Source organism: Oreochromis niloticus, linkage group LG13 (assembly GCF_001858045.2).
Source record: "Oreochromis niloticus isolate F11D_XX linkage group LG13, O_niloticus_UMD_NMBU, whole genome shotgun sequence".
NCBI classification, from domain to species: Eukaryota; Metazoa; Chordata; class Actinopteri; order Cichliformes; family Cichlidae; genus Oreochromis; species Oreochromis niloticus.
The window spans coordinates 3,097,330-3,119,891 of NC_031978.2; the positions used below are offsets into that span (position 1 = coordinate 3,097,330).

A 22,562-nucleotide genomic window follows, 5' to 3' on the forward strand; every position below is an offset into this window, starting at 1 on the left:
ACTGGGCATTTGCCCGGCCAGCTGGCCAGTCCAGCTGTGCGGTCAGGTGTGTATATGGATAATAACAAACAATGAAATACATTTTAGCAATGAATTTTCTTCACTCAAATTTAGCTTTTCTTTGTTCGAAATAAATTTCTCCTCAAAATGCAACACTTGTACCTGCAATTTTTCTTTCTTTTTTTTTACGTGCGCTCAGAATAGTGGTACAGAATTAACGCCATAGTATTTTAATGTTCAGTTTTATAAACTGAGCTTTAAAACGAGTAGTGATGATTAAAACTGAGAGAGGCCGACGGTGATCATCGCCTTTTTTAGGGGCTTGTTCAGAATAAATACAACAAAATACAAAAGATTAAAACATGTTAAAAACACAACAGCCTTAATAGATGCAGAGCAGTTTTGAAGGAGGGTTCATCACGTCATCACAGAAAGATTGGATATCCCACCTGCTGTGAATGTTTTAATGCAGTACAGCTGTTATTATTATTATTATCACTTGTCACATCCTGTTAATGACATTTAAAAAAAAATAACATTCATATAAGAAGTAATTGTGTAAACTGTATTTGGTGTTAAATAGGCCTATACTACTGTATTTTAATGTCAGTCATAAGGGTGGTACTTCAAGAGCCATATATGTTATGAGGTGGTACTCATTGTGAAAAGTTTGAGAACCGCTGCTCCACTGGACAGGAGACGCGGGACAGAGGAGATTGATTGACAATGTTCTACAGCCAATCAGGACGCAGAACACAGTGTGCTGTAAAGAGAAAAAATATGCACACAAATCGATAAACCGAGCCCACGAAAGGTGAATCGTGTTATAGCAAGGGGCTTTCTATTGTGCATCTGTTGATGAGCAGTTTGAGCGGAGTTGGGCTGTCTATAACCTCCTTAGGAAGTAAAGGTGTTGTGGTGCCTTAACAGCAGGTCTGTAGGTATTGTCATCTCTTTGAGTGTAGGTTCGACATGACGGAGCTTTCAATTAAATTTTCAGTCCAGTTTTATTTATATTGCACCAAATCACAACAGCAGTAGGCTCAAGGTGTTTAATAGACTCTAGCAAGCACTTGGTGACAATGGGGTGGAAAACCCTGTTATAAAATTCCTATATAACAGAAAAAACTATATTAGCAGAACCAGACTCAGGAACGGGCAGTGGCTGTCTACATCTGCAGTCTTATCCCTCGTCATGTACAGTTAAGCCCATAATTATTCATACCCCTGCTGAATTTTGACTTAAAGTTACTTTTGTTCAACAAGCAAGTTCTTTTTTGAGCAGAAATGACACAGGTGTCTCCCCAAAGATAATAAGACGATGTACAAGAGGCATCATTGTGGAAAAAAATATTTCTCAGGTTTTATTTATATTTTAGCAAAAAGTATCATGTCCAGAATTATTCATACCCTTCTCAATAATCAATAGAAAAAAGCCTTTATTGGCTATTACAGCAATCAAACGCTTCCTATAATTGCAGACCAGTTTTTTGCATGTCTCCACAGGCATTTTTGCCCATTCATCTTTAGCAATGAGCTCCAAATCTTTCAGGTTGGAGGGTCTTCTTGCCATCACCCTGATCTTTAGCTCCCTCCACAGATTCTCAATTGGATTCAAGTCAGGACTCTGGCTAGGCCACTGCAAAACATTAATGTTGTTGTCTGCTAACCATTTCTTCACCACGTTTGCTGTATGTTTTGGGTCATTGTCGTGCTAAAATGTCCACTGGTTCCCAAGGCCAAGTTTTTCTGCAGACTGCCTGATGTTGTTGTTGAGAATCTTCATGTATTGCTCTTTTTTCATGGTGCTGTTTACTGTGATTAGGTTCCCTGGTCCATTGGCTAAAAAACACCCCCAAAGCATTAGGTTCCCACCACCATGTTTGACAGTGGGGATGGTGTTCTTTGGGTTGAAGGCTTCTCCATTTTTATGCCAAATGAAGGCAACATCATTGTGACCAAATAATTCAATTTTTGTTTCATCTGACCATAACACTGAAGACCAGAAACCTTCTTCTTTGTCCAGATGAGCATTTGCAAAGGCCAAATGAGCTTTTGCATGTCTTAGAAGTGTCTGGAGAAGTGGCGTTTTCCTTGGTCTGCATCCGTGGAACCCAACAGTGTCCGTTGGACTGTCTGCCTTGAGACATTGCCACCAGCAGAGCCCAGATTCACCAGAATGGCCTTGGTGGTGATCCTTGGATTCTTTTTCACCTCTCTCACTATTCTCCTGGCCAGCACAGGTTTCACGTTTGGCCTCCGACAACGTCCTCTGAGATTTTCCACTGTGCGGAACATCTTGTATTTTTTAATAATACTTTGCACTGTGGCCACTGGAACTTGAAAACATTTGGATATGGCCTTGTAGCCCATTCCTCACTTGTGAGCAGCCAGAATGCACAGCTGCAGGTCCTCACTGAGTTCCTTTGTCTTAGCCATGAATGTCCACAGACCACCTGCAGAGAGCTGCTGTTTTTCACCTGTTGAGTTGATTAAAACAGCTATTTCCAATTAATCAGGGTAATTAGGATGCTTTAGAACAGCTTTGACTATTTGGAATGGTATGGAACTTTGGATTTTCCCAGAGACTGTGACAGTTTGTAGAGGGTATGAATAATTCTGGACATGATACTTTTTGCTCAAATGTAAATAAAAGCTGAGAAATATTTTTTTCCACAATGATGCATCTTGTACATCATCTTATTATCTTTTGTGAGACGCCTGTGTCATTTCCAGTCAAAAAATAACTTGCTAGTTGAATAAAAGTAACTTTAAGTCAAAATTTGCCAGGGGTATGAATAATTATGGGCTTAACTGTACATGTCTTTGTATTCTTTCTCTTATCCCCCAGTCTGTCACGTATCCATGTCTGCTATGTCCCAGTGTCCCTCTGTTCCTTGTTTCGTCATCCTCTGATGGTCTGTGTTCTTCCTCAAGAGTGTTTCCTGTGTTCAGGATTATTTACTCTCGACCAGGATTCCTGGCACTTTCAGAGGGGCCAGCAATAAATCTGTTTTTTGCTTTTTCAATTCAACCTTTTGTCCTTTTGGAGTCCTGAGTTTGGTTCCCAAACTTGCTCGTCACTAAGGAATTAAGGACACATTAGGTAACGAGAGGATGGCAATAGGTGGGAACTGTTGGTGGAACAAGCTGGAGACAGCCACAGTTACATAACTGAGGAAAATGAAAGAGCAAAACACAAAGATGAGACTTGGACAGAGTGGACATGAAGGGAACAAAGAGAACTATGACACAGAACTCTGGAATGAAAGCTTCAGTCCACCTTTTTATAAGAACAGGGACCAGAAACCATTTTGTAGACATAATGTTCAGAATCAAGAGTAATTTATTCTCTCCAAACTGGGAAATTGTTTTGTTACAGACCCTGTTCTTTGATTCAAACTTTGAAAGTTTGATTCTAGTAGTAGCCTTATAGCAATATTCCTGTTATGGTCCAGAGTCTGTGGACTTGGTGTTTATGCTTGAGTGTTTTAATATTCTGTGGTTTTGTTCATGTTGGGTTGTTTGTGATTATCCCTAGTGTTTTGTGTCCTCTCTGCTCTTCTGTTCCATGTTTCAAGTTCCTATGTTCCGTCTCCCCAGTCTGTGTTAAGTTTGCATGTTTAGAGGTTTCGTGGTGTGTTTCCTGTTTTTTTTTTTTGAAGGTTTGTTTCTCTTGTCAATGTTTCTAGTTTTGCTTCCAGTTTTCCCGTTATGTCCTATTAATCCCAGCCTTGTCTCCCTCCTGTCTCCCATTCCCCGATTGCCCTGTGTGTATTTAAGCCCTGTGTTTTCTCATGTGGATTGCTGGTTCGTCTGTGTTCTTTCCCTGCACCTCAAAGATTAAATCGATACTGGAAAGGTAGTTACTATCATACCACTAGCCTCTGAACTCATCATTTATGAAAACTTGATGTCTCCATCTAGTGTACCTTTAATGAATATGTTTGTAAGAATAAAAAGCATACATGAAGGTCATGTAAAATGTATTGGACAAGGATCATGTTATAATGTGTCACATTGTCAGTACAGAAAACTAAGCCAAATTTCTTTACAGGATTTCAGATCTCTGTATCTTCTCTTAACATGTGACCATGAATTTAGATAGTAAAAGATGTATTCAAATTATTGTTTGTAGCTGACACAAATATTTACTTGTTGTTCAGGTGGAATCTAAAGGAGCTACTGGATTTGGTCAAGTCACAAATGTGCAAAATGAATTAAAAAAAATGGGTTTGACAGAAACAAAGTATCATAAAAGTAAAACTAAAATTATGTAGAGATTGTAAAAGATTCTTGAATCAAATTCAGAAATTGTAAAAGAAATTGTGCAGATATGTATACATGCTGTGGACATTTAAAGAAATAAATGTTTTGAAGATGATGAAATAAGCCAAAAAATATCATAAAACATATACATGACATTTCCATCAACTGTTTACACACTATGTGTTTGCATTCCTCTGTGTGTTTGTGTGCACATAGTCCATCTTTATTTTTAAATTTCTCTGCATCTGTCCCATCACATGTTCCCCTTTTCATTCTCACTTTGTTTTTGCCAACACAAGCCCACCTGTGTCTGCTAAAATCAGTTAAACTGGTGATCTGCTGCTGACATCTGCTGCAGTGTTGTTCATACTGCAGCAGCACAGACATGAGAGCAAACTGTCAACAGGCCCTTTCTGCATGAAACAAAATAGCATCAAGTCCACAAAAGGACTGAGCAGGATCATGGCCAAACTTACATTTCTGACAAAAGATAACAGAATTACTGCAGGTAAGACCAACACAAAGTAATTCAGGTGCAACAGAAACAAAGTTCCTATAATTCTTCGTTTTTCCTCAGCAGGAACTGAGGTGGCAGCAGGCAGAGCTTTGAGGGTCCCAGCTAAACAAAGAATGAACAGAGGGGCAGGGTAGAAGGTAAAAAAATAGATGCGTTCAACTTGGTGTAGTAATATTGCAAGAAAGAGAGTGATAACACACATGGTCCAGACCAGAACAGAGACCAAAATAGAACCTTTAGTTTTTCTTATGAAGTTCAACATTGGACAGGAGATGAAAAAATACCTGCAACACAAAACAGACAGTATACTGATTGATGCCGTAGATAATAGTTTGACTGTAAGGACGCTTCACATCACAATAAAATGTAGTATACTTGCATTGAAAGACATATGAAAGATAAATACCTTTCCAGAACAATGCAGGTTTTGAAGTTGAGACTAGTTGTAACACCGAAGAAGAAAAACACTCCACAGACACCGGTGGGCTGATGATGGTCTTCCAGTTTAGCCAGCCAAAGAACTGGAGCACAGAGCTGGATTAGATTGGAAACCAGGAGGTATATATAATAGGGGGCAGGGCCTGGATCCCTTCGTCTCTGCAGAAAATATGAGATTTACAATAATAAGCCATTTTTTATATAACTCTATATATTGCTTTACTGTATTCAGTGTCTAGTGTCTCTGCAAAGGAAAGCAGGCCAAGAGTGCTTTTTACCTTGATAAATGAAATTATTGTTCCAAATGCTTTTTTATTTCCCCCTTCCTACTCATTAATGAGGATATAACTAAACACTATATAAGGTTTAAGGATTTAAAGATTACTGTCCAGGGCTTTGTGCAGCATGCAGGAATGGAGGACCCAAAATGCAGACTCCAGGAGGCAAACTGTAAACTCAAAAAAACTGCTTTCTTGCTGAACACCTTAAAAACCAACACTATCTAAACTGGGAATACAAATAAACTAAAATAGACAGGCTGGCAGGCAGAACACACAGTGGAAACTAAATAATAGAAACCTTAAATCAAAGAATATCGATAACCAAATCATAACCACTGGCTCTCCAGACCTTTAAAACTAAATCGAGAATGTGCTGGGTAAGTTCTTTTATTTTCAACAAAGCCAACTGAGTCCATTAACAGATTAAATGTCATGTTGAGGCAGTCATTTTTAGCATCTACATCAATGGTGGGCAGCTCCAGGCCTCAATAGCCAGTGTCCTGCATCAAGATGTGTTCTTGATCCAACACAGCTGATTTAAATAGATAAATTACCTCCTGAACATGTCCTGACATTCTCCAGAGCCCTGGTAATGAACTAATCATTTGATTCAGGTGTGTTGACCCAAGGTGATATCTAAAAGGTGCAGGATACCGGCCCTTGAGGCTTGCAGTTGCCCAGCCCTGATCTACATAAATGTTAAAATTGTCCACAATAAAATAATTATTGTGGGTGATTGACTGCAACTCTGGATAGAATCAGAGCTCATGAGGCTGCACCGGCTACAGGGACCTAGCTAAATATGGGCTGTGAAGCCAGGTCTCCAGTAATCCGGGCCTCCAGATCTGCAAACACTAGTATCATTGTCACTAAAGGAGGCCAAGGAGTAACCAAACATCTTACACAATGAGCAGGAAAGAGAGGGAAGGACAGCTGAAGAGCACATGCTGCTAGTGAGTTGGCTACAAGCTCAGCTCAGCTAAAGAATCCATAAAGACACAGTGAGTGAATACCGTGAATATAATTCATGAGTGAATCAACAGAGCATGCTTGGCTAAAGCACATAAAGACTGGACTATGAAATGAGACATTATCAAAGTTTTTAATTAAACAGACAAGTTACACAAAACCACAACTGTGTGTTGCAACAGGAACAGGAAGTCAGTGCCACCCCAAGGAGAAAGCCCCTAGTGATGCAGATGCAAACAGTTTTCTTTTCCCAAAGACAACCTTGTCTGATTTTATTGTCATTCTAGGTCTGCTAGACTTTGTAGTATTAAATCTTCAAATACTGAGAGATGGACGTAATTACATACATACCGCACAGCACATACAATAGATGATCAGTATGGTCAAAGGAAGGCAGACACAGACGTCAATCCACATTACCACTTCAACAGGCTCCATCTGTGTTCGCGCTTCAGTGATGAAGATGCTATAAATAAATTGTCCATCATTTATCTTATAAAATAGGCACAAAGTTAGTACTGCTCTTGAGCAGAGGTGAAATTAGAGATACAAATGTCTTGATGCATGCTCAATCATCCAGGTAAGAGAATCCCAAAAAGTTGATTCTGTTCATCTGGACGTAACGTTCTTAGTGGGAGAAGCATTTCATCACTCATCCAAGTGACTTCACCATGAATAGATACAAATGTTTTGAGAATGGTTTATTAAACCAAAAGTTAGTCATTAGAGTTGAATGTTAGCCATCTTTATTATCTATTACACGCTTAAGTAGAGGATAAAATAAACCTTAATTGTATCAAACATTGCATCAAAACAATTTCTAGTGAGATGAAAATACCAGTTACTGATATTCCTCTGGCAGAGGCCGAGTGTGTGCGTTTGCAAAAAAGGACTCAAACGCAGACCAGAAACAGAACATGACGTGGATCAACAAAAAAAAAAAAAAAAAAAAAAAAAAAAAAAAACACACACAACAAGCTGTTTATTAAGCCTAGCAAAAAAGGTACAAATAAAGGGCATGGGTGAAACTAAGCAATAACCTAAACTGGGTGAACTAAAACTAAAACATGGAAAAAAAAAAAAACCCAAAACAAAACAAAACAAAAAAAAAACCTTAAACATGGTGAACTGACATGGATACTTGAAGACGTGACGTGGACGAGCAGTTTAGTAAGGGCTGGCAAAGAAGTACAAAACAAAAGGCAAAGGTAAAACTAAACAAACTAAACTGGGTGAACTAAGATTAACGCATAGAAAAACCTTACAGATGGAACCTGGCATGGAAACCTGGGAAAAACCTGGATGCATCACATGAACACAGCAAACGATCTGACAAGGAAAGACTGACAACACACGGACTAAATACACACAGGAGGCTAATGAGGGAAGCGGCAACACACGGGGAAACAGCTGACTCACATGAACATCATGATGTCACAAGGGGAGTGTAAAACTAAAAACATTGAACATAGGAACACACGACCCCTTCAAAATAAAACAGGAAACATAATGAGACACAGACATGACAACATGAACTTGACAACATAAGACACAGACATGAAACACATGAAGGGCAAGGGAGACTTCACAGGGGTTGAAAACACAAGGGGAAACTAATAAGTAAATGAACATAGGTAAGCTAATGAACTTAAACAACCATAACATCAAAATAAATGAAAACTCAAAACGCTGGGTCAAAAGACCCAGGAGCGTGACAGTTCCTTCATTTCAGTAGGATATCTGATGACACAGACTTGTCCTGATTATAAAACACTTTCCTTATTAATGTTTTCCTCTTCAAATAGAAAATATGCATATGAAAGGAAAAAATCACATTTACTTGCCTCAGGTCTGCTTCTAGTTGAACCACTGTATACAATCTGCTAGAGTCTGTTTTGAACAAGGAAGCTGGGGCAACATACTTTACACTCCACCCTCCACTTACATACATTCGCTTTCAGACTGGAGCGACATTTATCTTTAAAGAACAGACAGTTTTTTATTTTCAGGGTCTAGTGCCCTTTATTCATGTTTAAAACTATTTCCAAGAGCCCTGGATCCAGCCTTGAGCTGGCCTCTGTCTCCTAAAACAGAGCAGTAAATTAACTATGAGAATGTTTTTATAATATAATTATAATGATACAAAAACAAATATTCAAAAAATGGTTCCTAATACTTTCCATAAAATACACATCATATTGTATTTAATAAGACGTGCAACTATCAACTGAGACAATAAGGAATGTGTTTACTGAGGTCGAATAGGGTCAAACTATGTCATAATACCAGGTCGTAAAGGAATTTATTCATGATCAGACTTCTCTTTGAAACCAGGAAAGTCATCCCCTGTTGACCCTTACATAGAATACAAGTTAATTTACTTTCATATTAGTTAGACATTTCAAAGCCATAAACTCCTTCTATCTTTTATATACACTCAATCACAGTGTTCAGTGCTCAATGGGCCAGTTTGTTCTGAGCTAAGTGCTCTCAAAGCAAAATGGAATTTTTTATTTAGGTGAAGTAGAAGAATTCTATGAAACTTCAGAAACAGGGAGTAAACAGCAGAATTTAAAAGTAGAAAGCCTTCCAGACACACAAGGCACCACAAACAAAAACTGACAGAAGACAAATGACGAGTATGACTATTTCCGAGTTTCACCGAACACCGAACTTGGGAGTGATGTAATTCCTGAGTTTAAAGTTCTTTTACATCTCAGTAGTTATGTCAAAAAAAGTAAGAGACAAGGTAGAGCTATTCAGGTCTCACTAGAAATACAACATAGTACTTTTCTTTATGCACTTAAAAATATAGCTGCAACACATCCATGAATGGAGCCTGCTGGTACTCCGTGTGGCTTATTTAACAAATCACAAATACAGAACAGGGCAGCATAGATTAAACAAAATTACAGTTTTACTGTTATTTATATTGGATTGTTAACTCAGGGGGGCTGGGGCTGCTCCTACTTACCGAGTATAAAATCCAAATAGAAGAGGCCTTCCAGATTCAAACTCAGATTGGGAACTCAGAAATTTGGACTTTTGACTCATGCAGGAACACACCATAAAGATGCAGAGAAAAGTCCTTAGGGTAGAGGAGAGACATGTGGGCAATAAGACACAGCTGAGACAAATTATCTTCTTTGACAACTAGACAGGGGGAAGTGAGACTTAAGGCAGGGCACAAAAGACAAATGAGTATCAATATAAGACATGAAGCAACAGAATAGTAAAGGTCCTAACATAGAAATGAAGATTTTGCAAGAAAATTACAAGAGTATACTAAAATATGCAACAAAAACATGAAGATTTAAATCTAACTGTAATCACTAACCGAAAGGGGAGGCAAGTCGTCCCCCTTGTCCCCAGATTCTGCATTTTCACAACATTGCTTGGAGCAGGAACTATCTGGATCACACAGGAAACACAGAGGCACCAAACAGGAATCTGTTTTCAATAACAAATATGATGGCATTAAAGTCTATAGAAAGGTACTGACCTTTCAGGTATAATTCTTTATTTAACTCCACACAAAAGGCAAACCATAGTATAATTGACTCATGCATCATATTCACATTTTTAAAATGAATGTTTTTGTAAATAACGGGTTTTGAACTAGCAAAGCTGCTACAAGTGTAGTTAAACTTTCAGTTTAGATCACCACAGCCTCTCACTTTTTCTCAGAAAAGGATTACTCACTGGGGCTTTCGACTACTTCAACCACTAAAGACTAAATTTACTCGTGGTTTATTACTTACCACAAGTATTTCTATTTCTAACACATACAGCTGAGTGGAAATTTACTTCTCTCTAAAGGGTTGAGGGATAAAAGAAAAAAACATCTCAATTGCTAAATATTCAAAAGCATGGACACCACTGCACAGAGGAATAGATAAATATATCCTGCTGATGTTTAGCAATAGTCAGAGTTTAGTTGGAAACACATCATGGTTTTGGTGTAAAACAAACAAACAAAAAAAATACATTAATTCATCCAGCCTTGTCCTGTAGCCTTGTATTGTTTGAGTTTTCAGTACGGGAAAGTACCACAAATGTGCAAACATGTCTGCATGGGCTAGCAACTAACCCTGAAATGAACATAAATTCTCCATGTTCCCCAACAGTCCAGGACACAGCACCTTCTTCCTGTATTTATTTTTGTTGCTCATGCTGCAGATGCATCTGGCCAATAAGTAGACTGAACCATCTCACATGGTTTGTTGTTAGCTTTTTGGTTAGCTTGGTGTCACTTAGAATTTTATCTTTGTGAAAAAAGCTACAAGTTTACAAGTGTCAACTGATTTGGACCAGAGTCAATAAACTTAGTCTGTAAAAAGGCCAATAAATCATGTCATTGTTAGGCAAGGCAAGTCAAGTTTATTTATATAGCACAATTCAACAACAAGGTGATTCAAAGTGCTTTACAGAGACATTAAAAACAAAAACAAATAAAAGGCATGATTTAAAATTGATTAAAACAAACAAACAAACAAAACAGTATATAAAATCAAAAATTAGAACAGTAGATAAAATCATCAGTTAAAATGTAAGTTTTGAAATTAAGCTTAAAAGTGCGGATTTGGTGCTTTATTCAAATGCAGCTGAGAATAAGTGAGTCTTCAACCTGGATTTAAATAAACTGAGTGTTTCAGCTGCTCTGAGGCTTTCTGGGAGTTTGTTCCATATGGAGCATAAAACCTGAATGCAGCTTCTCCGTGTCTGGTTCTGACTCTGGGAACTGATAAAAGACCGGATCCAGATGACCTGAGGGATCTGGAAGGTTCATACTGGGTCAGGAGGTCACTGATGTATTTTGGTCCTAAACCATTCAGAGCTACTACATCAATATGTTGTATACAATCAATAATAGGGGTTGGGTCTATCCAGTAGACATAAGATTTTACAAAAGCAAAGGTAAAATTTAAATCTTAAACTTTATAACAAAATTCATTTATAATTCTAATGTTTAACTATGCAAAAAATTACCACACACATAATTTGATTCTTGTATATTTTATATTCATGTTTCATGACACGTGCAATAAGATTAAGTGCAATACTCTTTATCTGACAAAGTTGTATTTTTACTCAGTTGTATATAGCATTTGTATTCTATTTTTATCCTATTGTATATATTATTTTATTCTATTGTATATAGTCCTTCCATCTTCATCCGCTTTATCTGGGGCCGGGTCGTGGGAGCAGCAGCCTAAGCAGAGAAGCCCAAACCTCCCTCTCCCCAGCCACCTCCTTCAGCTTATCCGGGGGAACACCAAGGCGTTCCCAGGCCAGCTGAGAGATTTAGTCTCTCCAGCATGTCCTGGGTCTGCCTCCTGGTGGGACATGCCCGGAACACCTCACCCGGGAGGCACCCAGGCATCCTTGTCAGATGCCCGAACCATTTCATGTGGAGGAGCAGCGGCTCTACTCTGAGCCCCTTCTCTGGCCGAACTTCTCACCCTATCTCTAAGGGAGAGGCCAGCCACCCGTCAGAGGTAGCTCATTTCCGCCGCTTGTATCCACGATCTTGTTCTTTCGGTCAGCCATAGGTGAGGGTAGGGCTTGTATATAGTATCCATCCATCCATCCATTCACTTCCGCTTATCCTTTTCAGGGTCGCGGGGGGCGCTGGAGTCTATCCCAGCTGTCATAGGGCGAGAGGCGGGGTACACCCTGGACAGGTTGCCAGTCTGTCGCAGGGCCAACACACAGGGACAGACAACCACTCACATTCACTCGCACACTCACACCTATGGGCAGTTAGGATTCCCCACAAACTGCATGTCTTTGGACTGTGGGAGGAAGCCGGAGTACCCGGAGAGAACCCACGCAAACACGGGGAGAACATGCAACACTCCACACAGAAAGACCCCGGCCTGATCGTGGAATTGAACTCAGGACCTTCTTGCTGTGCGGCAACAGTGCTAACCAACATGCTTGCATATAGTATTTTATTTTATTCTATTCTGTACAGTTGTGTACGGTGTCTTATTCCTATTGTATTCCAGTGTTCTCTAATTTTTGCTATATAACTTTGCACTGTCCACTTTCTGCTGTAACAAAACAAATTTCCCACGTGTGGGACTAATAAAGGTTATCTTATTTTATCATCATCATTTCTTTCTTGGCTCTTGACGGAGGCAGTCACACTTTCTCCTTCTCCCTATCTTTCCTGCTTGGCTTCTCAAGTCTTTTGTTTAGTCTCGCTTATTCTCTAACCCTAAGAGAGTCTCCCAGACTTGTTCTCTAAAAACCTAAAGAAGAACTAACCTAAAGATCAACTGGTCTCATAACGGAATTGACACCTTCCTGGGCTTGGGAGAGCCCAGTCCTTGAGTGGCACCTTTAACAGACTGAACAAGACTAAAAGAGTTCACTAAGTCCAGAAAGTTCTTGGCCAGGGGCTTCCCTGGGCAGCAGACGTGTATATTAAAATCACCATGCATAAGGATCTGGTCAATTCAATTCAAATTCTTTATTGTCCAAAAAGGTGAAATTAGTTTAGCAGCAGACATAAAAGTAAACAAAACCATAATATAAAATAATAATGACAATAATAGTAATTGAAAGTCACAGGACGGTTATTTGCCATTAAGGAGATGGGATGCAGTGGGGATAAAAGAAACCTGGAGTCTTTTAGTCTTCCTCACAGGTACTCTAAAACGGCGGCCAGAAGGCAACAACTCAAACTCACTGTGAGGTGGATGGTTCAAACAATTAAAAATAGAATGAGCTTTCCTAAGCACATTTTTGTTGTAAATGGCCAAAAGTCCATCTTGCCAGCGCCCTGAAATTGTGCTACCAACCAATTCTTATTCTTCACGTCCAGGTTACTGAACCAGGCAGCTATACAAAAAGCCATCACAGATTCAATAAAACTTCTATAAAACAAAGACAACATCTCAGATGAGGCATTAAAAGGTCTAATTTTCCTTAACAAGAACAGTCTTTGTTGAACTTTTTTAGTAGTGGCATCAGCATGAGATTCAAAACACAGTTTATTTGTAACTCTCCACAATCCCAATATCAGCATCTTTATTGATAGTAGGTGATGAGCTATAAGAGGACTTCCTAAAATCAATAACCATGTCTTTAGTTTTTGACACATTTAGTGAAAGGAAGGACTCATCATACCAATCCACAAAATCATCTCCAACCTGCCCATGGCCTGACTCATCCCCCACAAGAAGACCGACGATCACTGTGTCGTCAGCAAACTTCAAGATGTGTCTGTTAGAAAAATTACTGCATAAGCGATAAAAAATCGCACACAACAGAGAAGGAGAGTGGCCGAGTTCACACAAACAAGAGTTCAAAACTGCTGTGGTGTATCGATGGGGATAGCTGCTTAAAGTCAGGATGTGCCTTGAAAATAACAGCTAGCCCTTCACCGCAGCCAGAAACTCTCGGAACACTAAAAAAGGCACAGCCAGCCAGCAGTAATTCAGAAAAGACACTTAACTCACTGGATGGAATCCAAGTTTCACTCAAAGAAAATCCAATACATGGGAAGAGAAACATTCCTTCTACAAGAAGGTCTTATTTTCACCGATCTGGCATTAATTAAACCCAACCTGAGAGGAACTGGGTTGGGAACTTCCAAGGCAGTGACAACTAGATCCATTGGTTGGAAGTTTGTTCACTCCACTCCACGCCAACCAGGAGTCCACCGGGTCCAAAGCACCCAGTGGCACCAAGAGTTGCAGACAGGATCGATGATTGGAGTGAAGTTCATGGGGAAAACAAGAAATCCGGATTCTCAGCTTGACGAGACGACCTCCACGGTTACCCCGTCTCCTACGTCGCTGTTAATCCAGTGGCAGTAGTAAGGAACGCCAGTGCTGTGGTGTTACTTCCAAATAGGGAGGCAGAGTGACCTTGGTTGTCATTTCCAAACCGAGCTAAAAGTTGGGTGAATAAACCCATTTCCAATAATGTCTGGCAATCATAAGACAATATTGGGCTGACATGTTGCACAAAATTAACTAAAAGCAATAAAATAAAACAAATAAAAGAGTGATAGATGGTCTGTCAAACGCACAGGCGCCATTTTGGATTATTAAGAAGTCATAAGCTTCCTAAGCTGGAAGAGTGAAGTCTGCTCAAGAATACCTGTAAGAAAGAGAGGAAGTTGAATTATTTACCTTTAAGTTTGTATATAGTATTGTACAGCCTGAAACTACTGAAAATCACTAAACCACTCTACAATTTGAGTGTGACTGCATGAGTGTGTGTATGTCTGTCTAAAACATACAATGAAAAACATTAGAATGCAGATATTACTGACTTGACTGTGAATGCCTGTAAGTCGGGGGTTGGGGTGCATAGCGAGTTGCCACAACTTCCTTTCAAGACAAGCTCTAAAAACATCCTCCTGCGGATTTCAGTGACTAGTTCAGTGGATCAGCACTGAGCCCAGTAAGGTATATGCTCACAATTATTAATATAAAGTCTTAACAGTATGTCCTTAAACTTGTAAATGTAAATGTGTATATGGTTATCAGCAAACTGAAGTTGTTTCTACTCAGCTTACTTGACAGAGAAATGATGATAGATCAGTCATTTGCTTTTATCTTTACTACAAAGCAATAAAAATGTTAATGTAATTAACATAATGTAATTTAATAATACAGCTAGGGCTGCACAATTAGTCGTTAGAAAATCGCAATATCAATTCATACTTATGTGCGATCTCATTTCCAAATGACAACGATTAAAAAAAAAAAAAAAAAAAAAAAAAAGATGACAATTGTACCACATTTTGATCTGGGACATAATCTGCATGAAAACAAGCGCTCGCTCTTGCTGCTCAACAAATGACAAGGGCGGAGCCTTATACCACGTGATACAGAAGTCAGCTGGCAGGGAAAAAAACAACGGAGAGCACGTGAGAGATGACGAAGCTGTAAGGCCACGAAAGTGACAGGAGAAAATCTGTCCTTGTCAACCACCCAAACATCAATAACGGGAACCTTATACAGCGCTTCCCCATACTCGTCCAACTTCCGCAGGCACAAAGAAATTACGGAGGCTATTACTTATCAATGGCTCCCATCAACACTGCAAAACGAAGGATTTAGGAAAATGATCAACACCCTAGACAAACGCTACACAGTGCCGTCCCACAACTATTTTTCAAATGTTGCACTACCTGCTCTATACACGCAGTGTCGAGCAACGGTGGAGACAGAATTACAAGCAGTACAACATTTTGCGGCAATGACAAAATGTGATACATTTATTGTTTTTATGTTTATTTATTATGTTCAGTCTCAACTGTTACGAAGTTGATGTGCAGTTAATAAGTGCAATAAATATTTATATTGGAAAAGAAAATCGTGAGAGAATCGTGATCTCAATTCTAAGCAAAAAAATCATGATTCTCATTTTATGTAAAATTGTGCAGCCCTAAATACAGCTGTCTAAATTTTCTGTTAGTGTCCCTATAAAAGTGTCCCTAAGCTAATATAATGTTCTATTAATGAAGGCCAAAGAGGAATAAAAACTATAGAGAGGGTTTCTGATATTCTGCTCCCTTAAGTCAAACTTTTAGAAGTTGCAAAAGAAAATAATAGATTACCCACAAACTGAATATCGACAAGATTTACTGCAGTAGCTGAAAGATCCGCTGGAAAAGGTACAAATGAGATGATAGAATCAGAAGCAGAATACTTTATTAATCCCAAAGGAAATTATAGGTTAGCACACTATGATGCATGCGCACTAACAAAGGAACTTTCTGACCAAACTTAACACAAACATCACATTGGGAAGAGATGTCAGGGAGGCAGGCTGATAGGAAAAACAACGGAAATACACAACATGAGGTGAGAGGAGGAGAAATAAAACTCCACTCAGACTGGGCTCCTAATGGGAGAACAGTTTGAGAACAGAAAAAACACCACGTCACAAAAGCATATGACTGTAAATACACCACAGAAACACAAGGGTTGGTAAGAGTAAGAGAGAGCCGGTTTAGACAGGAGGGAACAAGCACCGAAGGCATTTGGAAAGGGAGGGGGGATGAGTGTGTATCAGTGTATGTGTATGCGTGTGTGTGTCCTTCGCCCTGTGTGTTTTTACTTTTATTTTTTAAAAGTCTCTCTCTCTCTCTCTGTCATATATACACATATATATATATATATATATATATATATATATATATATATATATATATATATATAGATAGATAGATAGATAGATAGATAGATAGATAGATGGATTACAAAAAAATACAACTCTGTCATATATACCTTATATATAGTTTTAAAAAATAATTTCAATTGAAGGCAAATGTACCATACTGGTGCAGATACATTATCCCAAACAATATCTGTCAGACATTTTATTTTACTTTAGTCACCATCTCTTTCAGCTTTTTACATTTTCATCTTGTAACAGACAACACACTCCTCTACATTGGCCCCAGTATGCAGTGCACGCGCTTGGTAGTCATGTCAGAGGAGGAGAAGAAGTCAGTTCTGATGGAATGCCACAATAACCCTGTTACCGGGATCACAATGGTGTTAGAGGTACCCAAAACAGGGTTGTTGCTGGCTATTACTGGCCAACATTGAACCAGGACATCAGTGAATGGGTATGGCCTTATTTCAGTTAACAAGATAAAGAACCTTGTCTTTACTTGCACCCTTAAACATTTCAACATTAGTTTCTGTGTGTGTGTGTGTGTGTGTGTGTGTGTGTGTGTTTTTTAATTGTTATCAATTTACATCAACTGGTTTTACGGTATCCTTGAAATATTTTTTGGGATATATCTTTCAGGTCAGATTTGTTTGGGGAAAATGTTTGGGGAAAATGGTTGATAACATTCTCATTTTTATTGCGTATTCAACACTTTTTCTGCTGTAGTAGATAGCTTTTCACTCTGATTTTTGTGTAATTTTTTTGTAGGTTCTTCGCAACATTGAGAGGGCACAGGACACCCAGAAGAAGACCTTTGCAACATGGAAAAGGAAGCAGGTAAGACAGTGTGTTGTTCAAGCAGGCGATGATGTTCTTTTGTCAGGTGATCCAAAGAGACGACGCACTGGAGATGCATTATTGAGCCAACACCAAGGACCGTACACTGTGGCCAGCATCACGCCAAAGGGGGTGGCCACTATTGTGAAGGGGGCAACTTGCCAGAATGTAAACGTGTCCAGGCTGAGGAACTACCTAAGATCAAAAAGTAAAAAGAGTATGACATGCAATAAGTAGTCGCAATTACATTTTGATTTAATGTTAAAAATGGATTAAAGTTTGTATGTCATGCCACATATTTGCATATTATCAGATCTACCAACGGATAGGAAGTTTCTCCTGGACCACTCATATGAGACTCTGGAATGGCAGATTGATCATCAGTATGCCAGTCCAGGAGCAAAGTGGCAGAAAGACTTGGAACCTCTTCAGTCCAGTCTGGTAAGGCACGTTTCTGTGCAGTCATGTTAAATCTTTGTAAGTCAAAGTCGTTGATGGTTTTAGAATTGCTGAAGCATGAGAGTAATTCCAGCCTTATTTAGTATTTTCCCTTTCATTCGTTTTCTTTATTATTTTCTATAATATTTTGAAGCAAATTCACATGATGTGCTCTTTTCATTTAGCTCGAATATGTTTTGGACCAAAATCTACCTCTAGGAGAACTCCTAGTGAAGGAAGACAATATCTGCCTGACTCGGGAAGACTTCTGAAGCCTGGGTTTGGAACACATGGAATCTACTGTAAGTATATCTTGTTACTTTAGCTAATGTACCGCAAAGAAAATATCATGTAATGCAAGATTTTTGTGTTTTTGTGTGCACCATTGATCAGGCCAAGTTTGCGTTGGGGGAACATCCAACGTTGGATCTCCATTTTTTCATCTACAAGTTTGGCCAGAAGTCACGTGAACCTCTGATCTTGTCCAAAATCACGGACTTTGACAACATCATTTGTTGTTCTCTCCATGTGGCATGCAGTCTGACGCCAAAAGACCCAAACATGCAATTGTTTTGGTCCAGAGCGGGGTTACAGCACTTGGTTGGTCCAAGAGTCACGTTGTTTACCGCCATGTCCATGCATGAGTGTGCAAACATGCAGACGGAGTTGTACCAACACGAGTTGGACGTCGATCCACTTTTGGCCCACATTGCGACACTGCCCTTTGTCACCTTTTGGCAGTTCTACATGGACAGTCCTCACACCCACTACAAGTCCACGTTCCGCCACCCAATCAGTGGGTTGATAGTCAATGGTTGCCTCAGCCACCCCAACTATGTGAAAGCTCTTGATACCCGTGCGGAGGACTACTATGTACACATGCGGGACCTTGCCCAGAAGTGCATATGCCCATTTTCCTTGCGCATGGAGATGGTCCAGGCGCTGGATCAACATGAATTGGGAGTACTCAAGGAACCTATCCAGGCTCACTCTTTCTTCCGCATCCTTCACTTCCAGAAGCTATCGGATGAACTCCCCTTGGTGGTACCTTTAAGTGGGGGGAGGAAGAGTCCAGTCTGCAGTTCATCCTGTCAAAATGTCTCACCCACATGGTCGAGGAGCTCTGGGATCAGTGTAAACAGTACAGGGGCAAGGGCGGTTTCCTTCCAGTCTGAAGAGCCTTTCAGCTGGAGATAGCGCTTGAAGAGGCATTTCATGGACACCCCTTGTCCAACCTTGACATTGTCTATTCTTCAGCCCTGGGCACAAGTTCTCGCCACAAATTCAGTGCCACGCATATCCGGGGCTTCATGGTGCTTGGTCCTGCCACAGGGGCAGCAATTGACGACACACCTCCACCTTTATCACACTGGACCAAGGACAACCTACAGGTTCTGCGAGTCCAACGGCTCTTCTACCTCACATGCAACATGGAATGTGAGCCGTCAGTACTTGGCCCTTCACTTGTTCTCCTCTTGCTGCAAGATATTTTCCGTAGGAATGAAAAGATCCCTCTTGCTGAGCTCCAAGCAACTAAATGCCCTGAGACTTTGAAGGGACACATCAATCTATCATCATTAGTTGAGAACCTCGCTACAAGGGAGTCCTTTCCAAATCCATTCACCTTTTCCAGGGCCAGGAAGCTCATCGAAGAGTCCGGCAAAGATGTTTCAGAGTGCCTGAAGGCTGGCTTCCTGGAAATGAAGCTGAGGTGGTTTCCTGACCTTAAATTTCGAGATCTCAGAGGAACGCGCCGGGCAACCTGGAACTTTGTGGACTTTGTAGAAGTCCACAATGACGACAAAGAGCCTTCAATTGAGGCACGTTCGTCAGCCTTGGTAGGAGACATAGCCATGGAAATGGAGCACCGCTCGCTTTGCTATGCTCGCAATCTGGAAAGGTACCGCGAACATGGCATGCCATGGTTGATCCACGTCCTGAAACGGCTTCCAGGAACAATTGATGCCTCTACTCATAAGAAAATCCTTGTCCTCGTCAGTTCAATAGGTCTCCTCATGAACCGTGATTTTGTATGCTACGACAAGATCAAGGATCTGCTAATGGAGCTCAAGGTCAGCCAAGCGGACCTTCAGAAGTGGAAGATCATGTCGACATCTGTTTGTGACAGAACCTTTGGATTCACTTTGTACAAGCTGCACTATGACATTCCATACCGGATGGTGCACCATCCAGTAACTTCAAAGAAGAAGCCTCCAACACTCCTACTGGAACAGGATCCCGTGGAAGTTCCCGTCGAGCTAGAGGATGAAGAACCTGACACTGTGATTACAAGAGTTGTGTTCATGCCAGCCAATGTCAGTAGGCAGTGGTCAGAAGAGGAGCTGTCGTTTGTGAAGACAGACCCTTCAGTCAGGGTCAAGGATGGATACCGTCAGTATGTGCAGAACTGCAAGGCTGCAGATGGCGCCGATGGCCTTTTCGGTTCTGGAGATATGGCGAATCGGACCAAAATGGATGGGACACATAAGGGAAAAACAACAGAAATGAGGAGAGATTTCAGTGTCGGGAGAGGGCCTGTGATGCTGGGAGATTTTGTGACAGTGCATGGTTTACCTGCGTGTGCTGAATGCTCCCTACAGGTCCCAGGAGGAGGAGGAGATGAGGAGGCAGCGGTCGGCTGGGGTTTTGTGTGTGTTTCCTTTAGGGAAAAGATGTTCACATTACTGATCTCTACATCGTGGCCACCGGGAAGGATCCACAAGTCAACCTGCTTCGTTGCTTGCCGGTATGTTTTTTGTTGATTTTTCTCCTGTGTATTTTTACTCATTTGTACCAATACCTGTAGGAAAACTTTAGGTCCAAGGACATCCTGCTTTTTCCAGCTTGAAGCAGGCAGGCAGGTGAAGCTGACTATTATCTGCTCTGTGTGAGTGCCCTTTGTCTTTCTCGCGCTGTGTTTTTTCATCTCATAGAAAATAATGGAGGTTGTCATGTCGTCTTTTCATGGATGATGACATGTCCATTTCAGGCTATATTGGTAGCTAAGAGACAGATACTCTTTCTGGACTCACTTCGCCCTGATGGTTTTGGAGATTATCTCTACCGAGCCATATTTAGGTTGACACTAAAGAAATGACAAGTTTTTCTGGCCTTGTTCAATGGCCAAGTGCGTTCTTTGGCAAGATCATCTAAAAGCAGCCTCATTCTTAGGCTACTTCATGATAGGTATGCACCGATACTGGGTCCAGGCCCATACGGTTCAAATGGAATCGTATCCATATCTTTTGTTAACCAATACCATGAACAGATACTTGAAGTGTGGAAAATCGGTAAAAGTTTAACAGAAAATGTTTATTTTTCACCCATATTTAGAATTTTTGGGTCATTTCAATTAATATATATATATATTTTAAAAAAATCTTATTCACCATTATTATTTGTAACAAACACACACAAAAAAATAAAACCTGCCTTCAAATTCATTCCATTTTTTGTGTGGTAGAAGTATCAGCATTGGTACTTGGTATCGGTAAATACTCAGATCCAAGGATCTGTATCGTATCAGTTTGAAAAATGTATTGTTGCATCCCTACTTTCTGAATTTATTTGTTAATGGCAAACATTTAATTTTTGTGTTATGTGTATTCTCTACAATGCCAGGAGAGTAGCAGCCTTTATTGACTCTGGATCCTGGATGGAGAAAACAGGAGGAGACCTTGAGGTATGTTTTCAATGCAAAAGTTTGAAAGCTCATCAGGTACATAATAATTCAATAAAAAAAAACAAAAAAACAAAAAAAAACTAGCAGGTGCATGTCAGCTCTCTTCATTTAAGGACACATTTTTCTTTTTAGTTCTTTTCCCAGCAGTTCAATGGAAATTGCTGCAGCATCTTTATGCTGATGGTGAGAATTTTCCTTTTCCTGCCATTACTTCAATATAACATTAAAACATATTAAAGATGTCTTTTACTTTACAGTATGCTCTCTGCATCAGCACCTCATCTCCACTATCTTTCACAGAGGTAAGCTTTTCACAGAGGACAACAATGAGAGAACCAGTTGTAGAATATAACCACAGGAATTTATGACATTTAACGGAGTTAGAAGTTAGCAGGAAGTTAGCTCGCTAGCTTCCATCTAAATACAATATAGCATGTCCTGACTGTGGGGTGTTGGAAACAGATTAAAACGTACAGCTCTGCTATCACTTCCAACATAAATGAAGACAGAAAACTAAACAGCAGTGACGTTTGTAGGGTTACTGAAGTTTGGCTAGCTGGTATATAATGATGTGCTACGTGACCGCTAGCGACACAGCTATGTTAGCATAATATAAACAAGCTAACTTTTTTCCCACTCGATAAAAGTTAACGTGAGTGTTCTTAGTGATCAGGAACAAATGTAATCGCATGGCAGGATGCTGTAAATGGACCAAACTTCAGCCGGGAGAACAACTGAGATTATCCATCCACAATACGAGGTTAGTCATTCATATACTGCTGCATGGGCTGTGCTGTAGTTACATCGTAAGCTTTTAAAAACTGAGCTTAAATAAATGATTAGCGGAAATAAAAGCCGAGGGAGGTCAACAGTGATCACTGACTGTTTTTAGGAGCTTTTTGAGATTAAATAGAAGAAAATACAAAGCATTAAACATGTTAACAACACAAAAGCCATATTAAACGCAGACTACTTAGGCCCGGAA

The 22,562-nt window shown here is 40.0% G+C and overlaps 2 protein-coding genes across 6 annotated transcripts in view; one reads left to right on the top strand and one right to left on the bottom strand.

Moving 5' to 3' along the window:
- Positions 1-2,821: 2,821 nt before the first annotated feature.
- Positions 2,822-22,562, bottom strand: part of LOC106097166 (uncharacterized) — a 48,229-nt gene continuing 28,488 nt past the window's right edge. The window contains exons 1-5 of one of the 5 annotated variants that reach the window (XM_013266904.3): positions 9,449-9,847; positions 6,826-6,940; positions 5,193-5,383; positions 4,987-5,070; positions 2,822-4,888 (exon numbers count right to left, since the gene is read on the bottom strand). In XM_013266904.3, the coding sequence (XP_013122358.2) occupies positions 4,843-4,888; positions 4,987-5,070; positions 5,193-5,383; positions 6,826-6,940; positions 9,449-9,543 (531 nt within the window). In that variant the 5' untranslated portion in view covers positions 9,544-9,847 and the 3' untranslated portion in view covers positions 2,822-4,842. Of the gene's footprint in view, positions 5,071-5,192; positions 5,384-5,502; positions 5,963-6,825; positions 6,941-7,607; positions 8,233-9,448; positions 9,848-22,562 lie in introns of those variants that run through there. The other 4 variants (XR_003213518.1, XR_003213517.1, XR_002064378.2 and 1 more) reach the window with 4 other exon arrangements.
- LOC102078331 (uncharacterized) lies at positions 16,756-22,258 on the top strand. Its single transcript, XM_019367008.1, has 9 exons — positions 16,756-17,074; positions 17,389-17,665; positions 17,771-17,898; positions 18,081-18,197; positions 18,289-20,641; positions 21,517-21,577; positions 21,710-21,760; positions 21,835-21,879; positions 22,244-22,258. Exons 5-9 carry the CDS (start codon positions 19,206-19,208, stop codon positions 22,244-22,246), a joined length of 1,596 nt encoding a protein of 531 aa, XP_019222553.1. The 5' UTR covers positions 16,756-17,074; positions 17,389-17,665; positions 17,771-17,898; positions 18,081-18,197; positions 18,289-19,205; the 3' UTR covers positions 22,247-22,258.